The sequence below is a fragment of the Natator depressus genome, chromosome 9, assembly GCF_965152275.1.
Source record: "Natator depressus isolate rNatDep1 chromosome 9, rNatDep2.hap1, whole genome shotgun sequence".
NCBI classification, from domain to species: Eukaryota; Metazoa; Chordata; order Testudines; family Cheloniidae; genus Natator; species Natator depressus.
This window is the reverse complement of record NC_134242.1, coordinates 6,654,967-6,667,384: the sequence shown is the minus strand read 5'-3', so window position 1 is coordinate 6,667,384 and position 12,418 is coordinate 6,654,967. Positions and strand designations below refer to the sequence as shown.

General features: G+C 44.2%; 1 protein-coding gene across 1 annotated transcript in view; it reads left to right on the top strand.

The window, feature by feature from the left end:
* Positions 1-11,989, top strand: part of PDE6D (phosphodiesterase 6D) — a 51,844-nt gene extending 39,855 nt beyond the window's left edge. The window contains exons 2-5 of the mRNA XM_074962881.1: positions 1,947-2,035; positions 8,190-8,315; positions 9,012-9,117; positions 11,396-11,989. Coding sequence (XP_074818982.1) covers positions 1,947-2,035; positions 8,190-8,315; positions 9,012-9,117; positions 11,396-11,477 — 403 coding nt within the window. The 3' untranslated portion in view covers positions 11,478-11,989. The remainder of the gene's footprint in view (positions 1-1,946; positions 2,036-8,189; positions 8,316-9,011; positions 9,118-11,395) is intronic.
* The last annotated feature ends 429 nt before the right edge of the window (positions 11,990-12,418 follow it).

The window sequence follows — 12,418 nt, the reverse complement described above, 5'->3', positions numbered from 1 at the left end:
TTTGCAATGCTGAGTGGAGCAACGGCTAAATACCTTTTAAAATCTGCACCTCCCTACCTCACTAGTGCGTTGTAAAGATAACTATGTTAAAGCTTGTGAGATGCTCAGATACTGTGGTAATTGGGTCATAGAAGTGCCTTAAAATAGAGGAGTATGGTGTCATTCATGGTGATCCTCTGGTTTATAGGTGTCTGGATTGCACACAGCTAGCTAAGCAAATATCTCTTCTCTAGCCCTGTTTATGGTTGTCTGTTGGAAATTTTATATTTAAAAACTGTTAGAAATCTTAACTCAATTTCCTCCCTCCTCCACATACACAATTTTCAAACAAACATACATCACTAAGTAAAATAAAAGCTGCTAAAGCATGTGTTTTCTCCCCCAGGTTCCAGAAACACCTTGAGTACTTCCAGTACTGTCACTGAGCAATAGAGAGATTAAGAGTTTTGTGAGTCTGCCCAGAGATTAAGTACATTAGAAACTAAAATAAATACATGCATATAACTCTGCTTATCCTCCCTTGTCAAGCTTCATGTTGCCCCCCAGCCCAACTCTCCTCCAGTTTTTCCCACCCTCATCTGCCTGTTTGTCAGCTTCTCACGCAATCGCCTTCTTCCAGGCAGCCCTTTGTACCTAGCATAACCTCTGAGTTCATCCGCAGGGCCCCCTCTGGCTCACTCCTAAAGAGCCACCTCTGCTGTGCTGCTACAGTGAATAGCTTTGACTTGTATAAATAACCTGATTAATTATCATTCTTCCCCCAAACCGCTGTCTTAGAATGCAAGCTTTGCATGACAGGGGATGTCCCTTCTTGAATGCCTGGAAAGTGCCAAGCACATAGTGGACACTGACAAACTAACCAGTACCTAGAGAGGATGCTGCAAAAGTCTTAATGGCATTTTCTGCTGTTTTTCCATAGGTTCACACTGCAGCTATCTTCTAAAGGGCAGAGGTCCTGCTATGCTCCACTACTTCAGCATGTAAATGCTGGTGACTTCATGAGTGCCCCTATGATCAGCTGTGGAAGCAGAGAGTGTGGTTTTGGGAGTATGGCTAGTCTGCTTCAGCCTTTTTGAAAGCTATAACTCTATTCATCAGGATATACAATATTGACGTTCCAAAATAGTTTTGCAGATTCCCAATTCCAGAGTATGGGTGTGTGCACAGCATTGACAATGGGAAAGCTTTTCAACAGCACAAATAACACTTAGGCTAATTGCTATTTGTGCCTTTGAAAGTGTCTGTATTCCACACTCCTATATAACTTTCATGAGTATTACATCAATCCATACCATTAGAAGTCTGGTACATAACACTTACAAACTTACTCCCTACTCCCTCTTACTGGTGTGTTTAGCTCTTGTGCCTTGGGGAAACTCCACCAGGGGTGTGCTGTTCTTAGAGAATTCCAGTTAGTATGAGAGTTACATGTGCCAAAAATGTCAGAACAAAGTTCTTTACCACACTCTGCAGATCAGGAAAATTGATCCAACATTCTTTCTCTAGTGACACACGGGGTGTGTTTCTCTTATGTTTCTCCTTTCCCCATTCCTCTTGAGAGCTGGGGGAATGGTGATGAGGAATCGTATTACAGAATTATCTGCTATAGAAGTTAATGCTCCTGCTTGCTTCCCTGCAGTACGGTGATGTCTACCTGATCCAGTAGAATATAGTCCACAAGGCCCAAGAGCGTCAGTTTTAAGGAAAAACTTAGAGTGGATGCCCTTCGCTTGTTGCGTTGACTCTGGTCTAATGTTGGTTTGTTCTTAAACCATGAGCGGGACACCTCCCCTCGTTGGTGCTGTAGGTCCAAATACATGGCATGTCAAAGTAAGGTTTTAGTATAACTCCTGCTTAATTCTGAGTAGCCTGTTTCAGTGCTAGGCAAAGACTGATGGGCACAGCGTCTAAAAGCACAGTTCGTTTCCTTAATCACCTCCAATCAGAAATTGGATGAACCTTCGGGATGCAGAGACGGGGAAAATCCTCTGGCAAGGAACAGAAGATCTGTCTGTACCTGGGGTGGAGCATGAAGGTAAGGTGTGGCCTCACTGTTAGGTTGGGTAATACAGTATCTACGGGGCATGACTGCAGTCAGCATGGCACTGCTTTTGAAGGATAGACCGTTTGCTTGGACTTTGATTCTACAGCACAAGGAGCAGGTGGGTCAGCTGCAGGCAAAGGAGAGATGTTAAGACTGAATACAAGGAGCTCAGTGGGTTAATTTACTTCTGCACGCCTGATTGTCAAACTTTTCCTCTTAATCCTTTGGGGGAAAAAAAGCCTTATCACATAGTGTGACTAGGACTGGGCTAGTAGTTGTATTGATCACAGTTGAGGCACAGTGGGAGAGCTACATGGGGAAATGTGCACACTGTTGGCCCTCTGCCAGCTTGACCAGTCCTATTACTTTCCGCAAAGCATTGGGAGAATTTAGTGCTGAAATGGTAAATGGGACCCTTCTGTGCTCTCCACTTCTGTCTGTGGCTTCTCTTCCCTTTCTGCCTTTGGTATCTGTACCTAGAGGCCTAGCAAAGTATTCCATTGTCCATTACTCTGCTTTGATATCTAATATCCCATGCTAGTGTGGAAACATGTCGGAAAGGGATAGTAATTGAAAGCAAGCTTACCGCAATATAGACTGTTTGTCACACTGGCTATGCATAGAACAGCATGGCCTCAGCGAATTCACTCAAGAGGCTTTTCTGATAATGTGAGCACCATGCAAATGGTCTATGAAGAGTGGCGTGACCTTGGTCATCCGTTTACTTCAGTGTTACTTATGAATTTTTGCTTAAACGACGAGGGCCGAATCCTGCTTGGGGATACGAGGGCATTCATCTTTCTGTGAATTATAAAAATCTCCTACCATGCAAGGGCAGCAGGCACATGGCACCAGAGAGTGGCAGCAGGATCCAACTCTTACATTATTCCTTTGTAAAGTGGGTTTTTTTTTGTTTTTTGTTTTAAGTAGTAATGCTGTCAGGGTAGAGGGGATGGAGAATTGGAGCTGTTTAATACAGTACAGGCCTGGGGAGGACACAGGATAAATTCTTGTCTTTCAGCTACAGAGATTTGGTTTCAAAGCTATTTTGGGTCACAAATGAAATGGACTTGCTACTCCTAATCAGGTCCCTCATGGACACTCTTCCACTTCACACAAACAGTGCACAGTGGGGCATGACAGTCTCTGCTCAAGAGAGGCCTGATGCTGTAATGGGAATGTTGAGAGTCTGAATTGAAATGCAGTTAGATAAGAGAAGCACTGTGTTAAAACACTAATCTGGCCTCTTCTGAGCTCATCCACTTGGGCCTGACAAGTCTCTCCTGGTCTCACTCCAGTGCTTTTTAGCAGCAAATAGCTGCAGTCCTGTTAACATACCTACTGACATACTCTGCTAGGATTGCACACCTAGGAAAAAACTGGAAATACCATTATTACAAACACAACTGAACATATATGGGTCTGGTTCTGAAACCAAGGAAATATTTAACAATACATCAGAACTCTGTAGAACAGGGTTTATTCAGATACCTGCTGTGAAGGGAAAGTTTCCAGCAATTTTAAATACAACTGTAGTAAAATAATTGAAACACAGCTTTAAATAAAACAAGGTAATTCTGCAGCCTGGTGCTTTGTTGCTTAAACTATGGGGTAGTGCTGCTTTGCCCTCTTTTTAGCCACTGTGTAATATTGGGTGTGAAGGCAAGAAAGGAGCACAAAAGAGAGGAGAGGAGCTAATAGCAGCCCAGGGAGAAGTAAGACACTGGGCTGCAGGAAGCAGAAAATGTAAACCCTGAGGCATTTGTTCCCATTGTTCTCTGACTTCCTCTTACAACTTCTCCCTAGAGGCACTGGTAGCTTTTGAGTCTTCTTCCTTCACTGTATATAGATAAAAAGAAAAAAGAAAAGGAGTACTTGTGGCACCTTAGAGACTAACCAGTTTATTTGAGCATGAGCTTTCGTGAGCTACAGCTCACTTCATTGGATGCATAGCATATTGTGGAAACTGCAGAAGACATTATATACACACAGAGACCATGAAACAAAACTTCCTCCCACCCCACTCTCCTGCTGCTAACAGCTTATCTAAAGTGATCATCAAGTGATCATCAAGGAAGGCCATTTCCAGCACAAATCAAGGTTTTCTCACTCTTTCCCCCCCCCCCCCCCACACACACAGACACACATACAAACTCACTCTCCTGCTGGTAATAGCCCATCCCTCTTTGAAACCTCTCTTTATAATGCGCATGATAATCAAGGTGGGTCATTTCCAGCACTAATCCAGGTTTTCTCACCCCCCCCCCCCCCACACACACACCCCCTCCAAAAACCACACACACAAACTCACTCTCCTGCTGGCAATAGCTCATCTTACAATGTGCACAGCAATAATCCAAGTTTAACCAGAACGTCTTGGGGGGGGGGGGGGGTTTGTAGGAAAAAAACAAGGGGAGATAGGCTACCTTGCATAATGACTTAGCCACTCCCAGTCTCTATTCAAGCCCAAATTAATAGTATCCAATTTGCAAATGAATTCCAATTCAGCAGTTTCTCGCTGGAGTCTGGATTTGAAGTTTTTTTGCTGTAAGATAGCGACCCTCATGTCTGTGATTGCGTGACCAGAGAGATTGAAGTGTTCTCCGACTGGTTTATGAATGTTATAATTCTTAACATCCGATTTGTGTCCATTTATTCTTTTACGTAGAGACTGTCCAGTTTGACCAATGTACATGGCAGAGGGGCATTGCTGGCACATGATGGCATATATCACATTGGTGGATGTGCAGGTGAACGAGCCTCTGATGGTGTGGCTGATGTTGTTAGGCCCTGTGATGGTGTTCTCTGAATAGATATGTGGGCACAGTTGGCAACGGGCTTTGTTGCAAGGATAGGTTCCTGGGTTAGTGGTTCTGTTGTGTGGTATGTGGTTGTTGGTGAGTATTCGCTTCAGGTTGGGGGGCTGTCTGTAGGCAAGGACTGGCCTTTCTCCCAAGATTTGTGAGAGTGTTGGGTCATCCTTCAGGATAGGTTGTAGATCCTTAATAATGCGTTGGAGGGGTTTTAGTTGGGGGCTGAAGGTGACGGCTAGTGGCATTCTGTTATTTTCTGTTATTTTCTTTGTTAGGCCTATCAAGCATTCTTACAACTACAATACCCACCTGCGGAAGTGAAGAAACAGATTGATAGAGCCAGAAGAGTTCCCAGAAGTCACCTACTACAGGACAGGCCTAACAAAGAAAATAACAGAACGCCACTAGCCGTCACCTTCAGCCCCCAACTAAAACCCCTCCAACGCATTATTAAGGATCTACAACCTATCCTGAAGGATGACCCAACACTCTCACAAATCTTGGGAGAAAGGCCAGTCCTTGCCTACAGACAGCCCCCCAACCTGAAGCGAATACTCACCAACAACCACATACCACACAACAGAACCACTAACCCAAGAACCTATCCTTGCAACAAAGCCCGTTGCCAACTGTGCCCACATATCTATTCAGGGAACACCATCACAGGGCCTAACAACATCAGCCACACTATCAGAGGCTCGTTCACCTGCACATCCACCAATGTGATATATGCCATCATGTGCCAGCAATGCCCCTCTGCCATGTACATTGGTCAAACTGGACAGTCTCTACGTAAAAGAATAAATGGACACAAATCAGATGTTAAGAATTATAACATTCATAAACCAGTCGGAGAACACTTCAATCTCTCTGGTCACGCAATCACAGACATGAGGGTCGCTATCTTAAAGCAAAAAAACTTCAAATCCAGACTCCAGCGAGAAACTGCTGAATTGGAATTCATTTGCAAATTGGATACTATTAATTTGGGCTTGAATAGAGACTGGGAGTGGCTAAGTCATTATGCAAGGTAGCCTATCTCCCCTTGTTTTTTTTCCTACAAACCCCCCCCAAGACGTTCTGGTTAAACTTGGATTATTGCTGTGCACATTGTAAGATGAGCTATTGCCAGCAGGAGAGTGAGTTTGTGTGTGTGGTTTTTGGAGGGGGGTGTGGGGGGGGGGTGAGAGAACCTGGATTAGTGCTGGAAATGACCCACCTTGATTATCATGCGCATTATAAAGAGAGGTTTCAAAGAGGGATGGGCTATTACCAGCAGGAGAGTGAGTTTGTATGTGTGTGGGGGGGGGGGGGGGAAGAGTGAGAAAACCTGGATTTGTGCTGGAAATGGCCCTACTTGATGATCACTTTAGATAAGCTGTTACCAGCAGGAGAGTGGGGTGGGAGGAAGTTTTGTTTCATGGTCTCTGTGTGTATATAATGTCTTCTGCAGTTTCCACGATATGCTATGCATCCGATGAAGTGAGCTGTAGCTCACGAAAGCTCATGCTCAAATAAACTGGTTAGTCTCTAAGGTGCCACAAGTACTCCTTTTCTTTTTTCTTTTTACGAATACAGACTAACACGGCTGTTACTCTGAAACCTGTATATAGATAGACTGTTACACTTCCCTGGCTCTGTGTACCTTCTGTAGACTACAGGGTGGAGTGTTTTTTCTTGTGGATAGAAGAGAAGATTGGGACTCATGAGTTCTATCCCAGCTCTATCACTTGGGCAAGTCCTATTGCCTCTCTGCACCTTAGATTTCCCTGTTGTATAAAACTGCAATAATATTTGCCTACTTCACAGGTAAACTGGGACTTAATTAAAACAGAGTCTCTGATGTCTTTCAGACTATCCTGCATCAGAAGTGTATAGTACTAATATCATTACAGCTATTATTTTGTCTTGGCAATTCACAGCAAGTCACAGCCTGGTCATGATGACCATAGAGTCAGATATATAGCAAAAGATTCCAAAGGTCAGCTGTGCAAAATACAGACTATTGAGTAATTTTAAGACATTTACAGTCATTAACAGAAAAACACCCTATGTCTTAAGGCCCAAATAAATACAATGCACAATGATTTAACAAAGTACTATATCATTAAATGGGCAGGCCATATTCACAATAGGCTGCAGTCTGTACTTGCAAGGAACAGAGGTGGATGTTGGTGTTATGCGGTGAAAATAGCTTAAAACTATTAGGGGATTAGGGGGGTAAAACTTCAAGCAGCTCCATTGTGGTTCTGTTTTTTAAATCATGGGATCGGTGCTCCTCCCTGGGACAAACTGGTAGCTCACATCATGGTCCCCTGTAGCTCTCTAGATCAGCATCATATCAAAGTCCCAGTCCATTAAACTATTGTACATTAGATGGATTTACCTGGGGTTTGATGGGCTTTTCCTGTTGTTAAACAGCAGCTTGCTGTCTGCTCATGGACATTTTGATAGGCTTTCTGTTTAGGAGCAGTTCTGCTCATAAAATAGAAATTTACATGAAAACACTTTCTAGTATACTGTAAGGATATATAATCACACCACTTAAGAGTGAAGGGCTTGGTAGCATGTTAGTATACTGAATATGCCCTTTTATCCTTGTTACTGGGACATTTCAGCACAATAACTGATGCTCCCAGACTACCTCCTCTTCCCCTAAAGATCTTACAAAATCAGCTACAGTTTTCCATTTGCTGGTGGTGTCATACCCACCATGGGAGCCCAGCCACATGAGCATGCCAAATCCATTTTGTCTCTAAAAATGTACAGTTGTATTGCCCTTATTGGGATAGGTATTTTGGGAACCAGACACTTCCTGTGCACTTACAGAATGGCTCCCAGGGTCCATGTGAAATCACCCGAATTGCACTTGCTGGGTTGGGAAATGGGAGTTTGGGGTTTGATCACGATACAAAGCCTGAAAAGGGGAGCCGAAGGAGGAAAGGGTACTATTTAATGGGCAGAGTATCCCTCTGCCTATTTGCCATGTTTAGTACATTTTCTTAAGTAATTTGTAATGTTGCAGGTCACATTTTAGCCTGAGGTAACGGGGCTTCAGTAGTACATTACCAGGAATGAGGAGTCAAGAGACCTGGGTATTTTTCTGGCTGTGCCACAGTCTTGCTGTGAGATTCTGGGCAAGGGATAAGGTTAAAGCTATCTGTGCCTTAGTGTTCACTTCTGTAAAATGGAACTCACATTTTTAGTTGCTTTTTTGGCCTGAACTGTGCTCAGAGCCTCTGCATTGGGTTAGCATTTCAGAGCGTGCCAGAATAGCGCAGGGTTTGTTTTATTATTCGTCAGGGTAATGGTTGTCTGATTTACTTCCACAGCTCGAGTTCCTAAGAAAATTCTGAAATGCAAAGCCGTGTCTCGGGAGCTAAACTTCTCCTCAGCAGAACAAATGGAAAAATTCCGACTGGAACAGAAAGTTTATTTCAAAGGGCAGTGTCTAGAAGGTATCGCTCCATTCTCTGGACACAGTCTGTACTAGAATGTGGTGAACTGAAACTTTGTAAAATGCTGGGATTGTGGGTAATGAGATGGGCTGACCGTTTTTTTAATTTTTAAGAGTAACGTGGAGGTGGAGTGTTAGTCAGACCTAATGGGCCAGAGCATTAGAGACCATTTCAGAAGCGTATTAACGCTTACGCAAGCACGACTTGTACATGTGACAGCATGATCTAGAATGCCTTGTTGTAATATTACACTTAATCTAGGGGGTATAAGAGTACCGAATCTCGCTGCCTTGTTTTATTCATTAGGCCCCTACCTTGAGCTTTCTTACATGGGGAAGTTTTTGAAGAGGGGGAGGATTTAGAACACTCTAAAGATTGGTTAGAAACAATGAAATCTAACTTGGCCCAATTTCTGCTGAGTTAATCACAAGAAAAGTGGCATGACTGTGCCATTGCCCTTCCCATCTGTTCCTCAAGGGCATAGTGGAGGCAGGGAGGGTGTTTAGTGCGGGTTGAGTTGTACAATCCTAGTTTCTACATAGCGTTTCCCTTCTGAGTTTACATACAACCTGCTGACAGAGCATGAGGTGTGTCAGTTACTGACCGCTTTAGGAGTTGGGTGTGCAGTCAGGTAAAGAGCAATAGGACCAATGTGGTTTTCATAAAAAGCTTTTGGATCTCTTTTTCACTTCACAGAATGGTTCTTTGAATTTGGCTTTGTGATCCCTAACTCCACAAACACTTGGCAGTCCTTGATAGAGGCAGCGCCAGAATCACAGATGATGCCAGCTAATGTTTTAACGTGAGTTGCTTGGGGTTAGAGAATCTGAGCACTCGGGGGCGGGGGGTAGGGGGGAGGAACAGGGAAGGGGGAAGCAAGTCTTGGCATTTCCATGGGTGCAGAAGAGTAAAATTGGAGGATTGTTCAAAATGTGAAAGAGGAGGGGAGTTGATATTGACTTTGTCACATTCCATACTGCCAGCTCTTGAGGGACTTCCCCATTTCCCTCTTTCCCATAGGTCTAATTTGCTTTAATAGAGCTGCTAAGACTTTTGAGAAACTGGAATTGATTCTATGTTAAATACTGGAGCTGCCTTTAAAGGTGACTATGAAGGAGTTTTAAATATTCTGTTCTAATGCCCTCAACATCCAGGCTAAGCAGCTACTCAGTGCATTCCCATAAAGCCAGCTGTTACTGACTGGCTCTTGCTCTGAGATCCCTGCAGACCTTATTCAGGTGGTGTCACGCAGGGGACCTCTGTGACCTGAAGTTGGCTTCTGGTGCTTGTTTAACACTGTACTCTTTTGCCAGGCTTCAAATATGTTACCCTCTTTTGGATATAAAATAGCGTAGTTATGCAAAATAGCATGTGAACAAAATAAAAGCCCTCTAATTGACTCCTTACACGTTGATGTCAGAGGAAATCAGCAATTCATGGACTTAGATCAGGCTAGTGAGTACCAGGGCGTCACTTTGAATGGGAGATTTGATGGAAGAGAAGCCTAGAGGCAGACCCTTGGCAAGCAGTAATCCCTGAAAAAGGCCAGCATCCCTATAGGAGCTGTCCCCAGGCTAGATATGTGCTGGCAAAACATTTCTCTCTGTCGCCAGCAGAGACAGGAGAAGTTTAGGCAGATAGCGGGAACCTGGTCACACCAAGATTGGTGGGCTCCTAGAAGATCCTTCTTGTCAAACTTCCCCTTGCTCCCTCCCTGCCCTGATGGAAACTAGACATACAGTGAGGGAGCTCTGGTTGCAGCCGCCATCTTTGATGTCACAAAAGTCTTTGACAGCACTTTTCAGAAAGAGGAAAGACTATGAAGAGGGAACAATAAGTGAAGTGGTTAGAGCAGTGCTACCTGGGAGCCCTTTTTGTGGGCACTGCAAGCAAACCCAGCTCCCAGTGAGCACTGGGGAAGCCAGACTGCAAAATCCAGAATAAAGACAAAAGCTCACTGGATGAGACACAATTCTCCCCACCTCAGGAAGCAGAAAGTTTTCAGGACTGAGCCCTACTGAGGGTGGCAAGGGTACACGAGCATTTTCCACCCCCCAGTTCTCTGTAGGTTCCAGATTCACCAATCTTACTAGGCCTCTCAGTTCTCCATTCCACTCTCCAAAGGCCTCCTAAAATTAGAGCCTTGAAACCTGAGCCAAACCCAGCTGGACCCAACTTCAGGTGTCAGGTCAGGTCTGAAAACAACCCAACCCTCTCTGGGGTGGGGTGAGTAGACTATCACCTCCTCCTGCCAGTGGGGCTGGCAGAGCAGCTGCATCCCAGCTCTTGCCAACCACCACCGCCTCGCTGCATTGGATACGCTGATGAGTAGCAGCATCTCTCACTCTGCAGCACACCCAGCATTAGTATACTATGCTTCTGCTTTAGTATACAGAACACACAAAACCAACTTGGACCAGCAAAGTGTGCAGTCATACCCAAAGTCTGTATTCCATGTGGGACACTAGATCTTTCCACTGCGGTTCAGACAAGACACTTGCTTTTAAGCATTTCTTGGGAGAATCACATCGACTGCTAGAGGGCATATGGGGACATGGAGAGGAATAACAGCGTAGGAAGTGTGGTGCTGCTTTTCGTGTCTCCCAGTACAGAATGAGTAACACAAGGTGACCAGCCACGCTACAGCTTTACCTATGGCTTCAAAAACATTGTGCAGAAGTTAACCATTCATGGGTATCATATACATCCCCTCCCTGCTCTGCCCTGTGACACAGCCAGTGTGCCATTCAACCCAGTGAACAGAAACGGTTCATCTTGACATGGGGGAGCAGCTCCCTATAGGAATGCAATGGGCAAGTCTCATTGTCTGTGGAAAATAAGGCTGATAGCGCTTTGTAAAGAACAGCCCTCCCTTCTAGTCCATTGCTGATGGTGTCAGGTTACAGTGCTGCTACCGTTTGCATTATTCAATGCTTGCAATAAATATTCTTAAATAAAAGGCAGCGGGTATTGAGGGGACAGGGAGTTAGCTCAAGCCAGCAAGAGCACTGTTAGCTGTAGTATTCTGTAATTGCTTTTGTCTAATATCTCCTTGCTTTCCTTTTAATTTCCCTCCACAGTGGTAACGTTATTATAGAAACCAAGTTCTTCGATGATGACCTCCTTGTAAGCACTTCCAGAGTGAGACTTTTCTACGTTTGAGATAAGGGGGCTTTTGGGGGCTGTTTTTAGTTTTCTTCCGTACAGTTCTTGGTGCAGAACCCCTTGCCTATCCAGTGGAAGACACTTCCTGTAGGTGTGAGCCTGGGGACCAGCTCACTGGGGGTTGTGACGTTTGCCCATCAGTTATTTGGTTTTCCCCTACGACCAAACCCAACCCTGAGAGACGCAACCATCAGTTCAGTGATGGGGGGAAATAAAGACTCTGTAAAAATGGGCAAAAAATGGTTGTGCAGAACCAATACTGTAAATTATGTTAGTTTCATCCTTTGTACTTCTCTGGATCTTGGTAAGTAATCACTCATTTCCACTTGCACCTTCTCTCGGCACTTTGTTTTGGATTAAGTTAACTTTTTCCTTTCCCATGTTTAGTTTTTATGCTTTCTCTGGATTTCTGTGTAGTGGTCTATACATTCTCATATCCTAAACTTGTAAAATAGTCTGATATTACATAATGTAATTAAAGCAAATTTCTGAATTAAAACATTCGTACCGTCCAAAGAATGGAAACGCTTTCAGCTGTGTTTTTCCCCTCTTATTTTAAAAATGTGAGCAAGTGACAGACTGCAGTGTAAAAGCCCATTGCCAGCAAGCCAAGGGCAGCAGAACAAAGGTCTCGTCAGCACTGCCATACTAAATTCTTTCTGGACTCTTCGATCCTCAAGGCTTCCTCCAAATAAGGTGAAAACTATAGCTGATGACCAGGTCTTCCTTCAGATTCCCCCCTCCACACTAGGATTGTCTCTGTTCATTCAACCAGTGGTTAACCTAAGCTTACTCATTTCCCTGGGTAGCAATGCACAGACGTTAGTTTATCCAAACTCCACTGGGTATGTCCAAAACCCTCTGGAAAATGGGAGTTATACTGAATAGACTAGCACTTAACATAGTCCACCGTGTTCACAAACTCCAGGAAGAGAGGC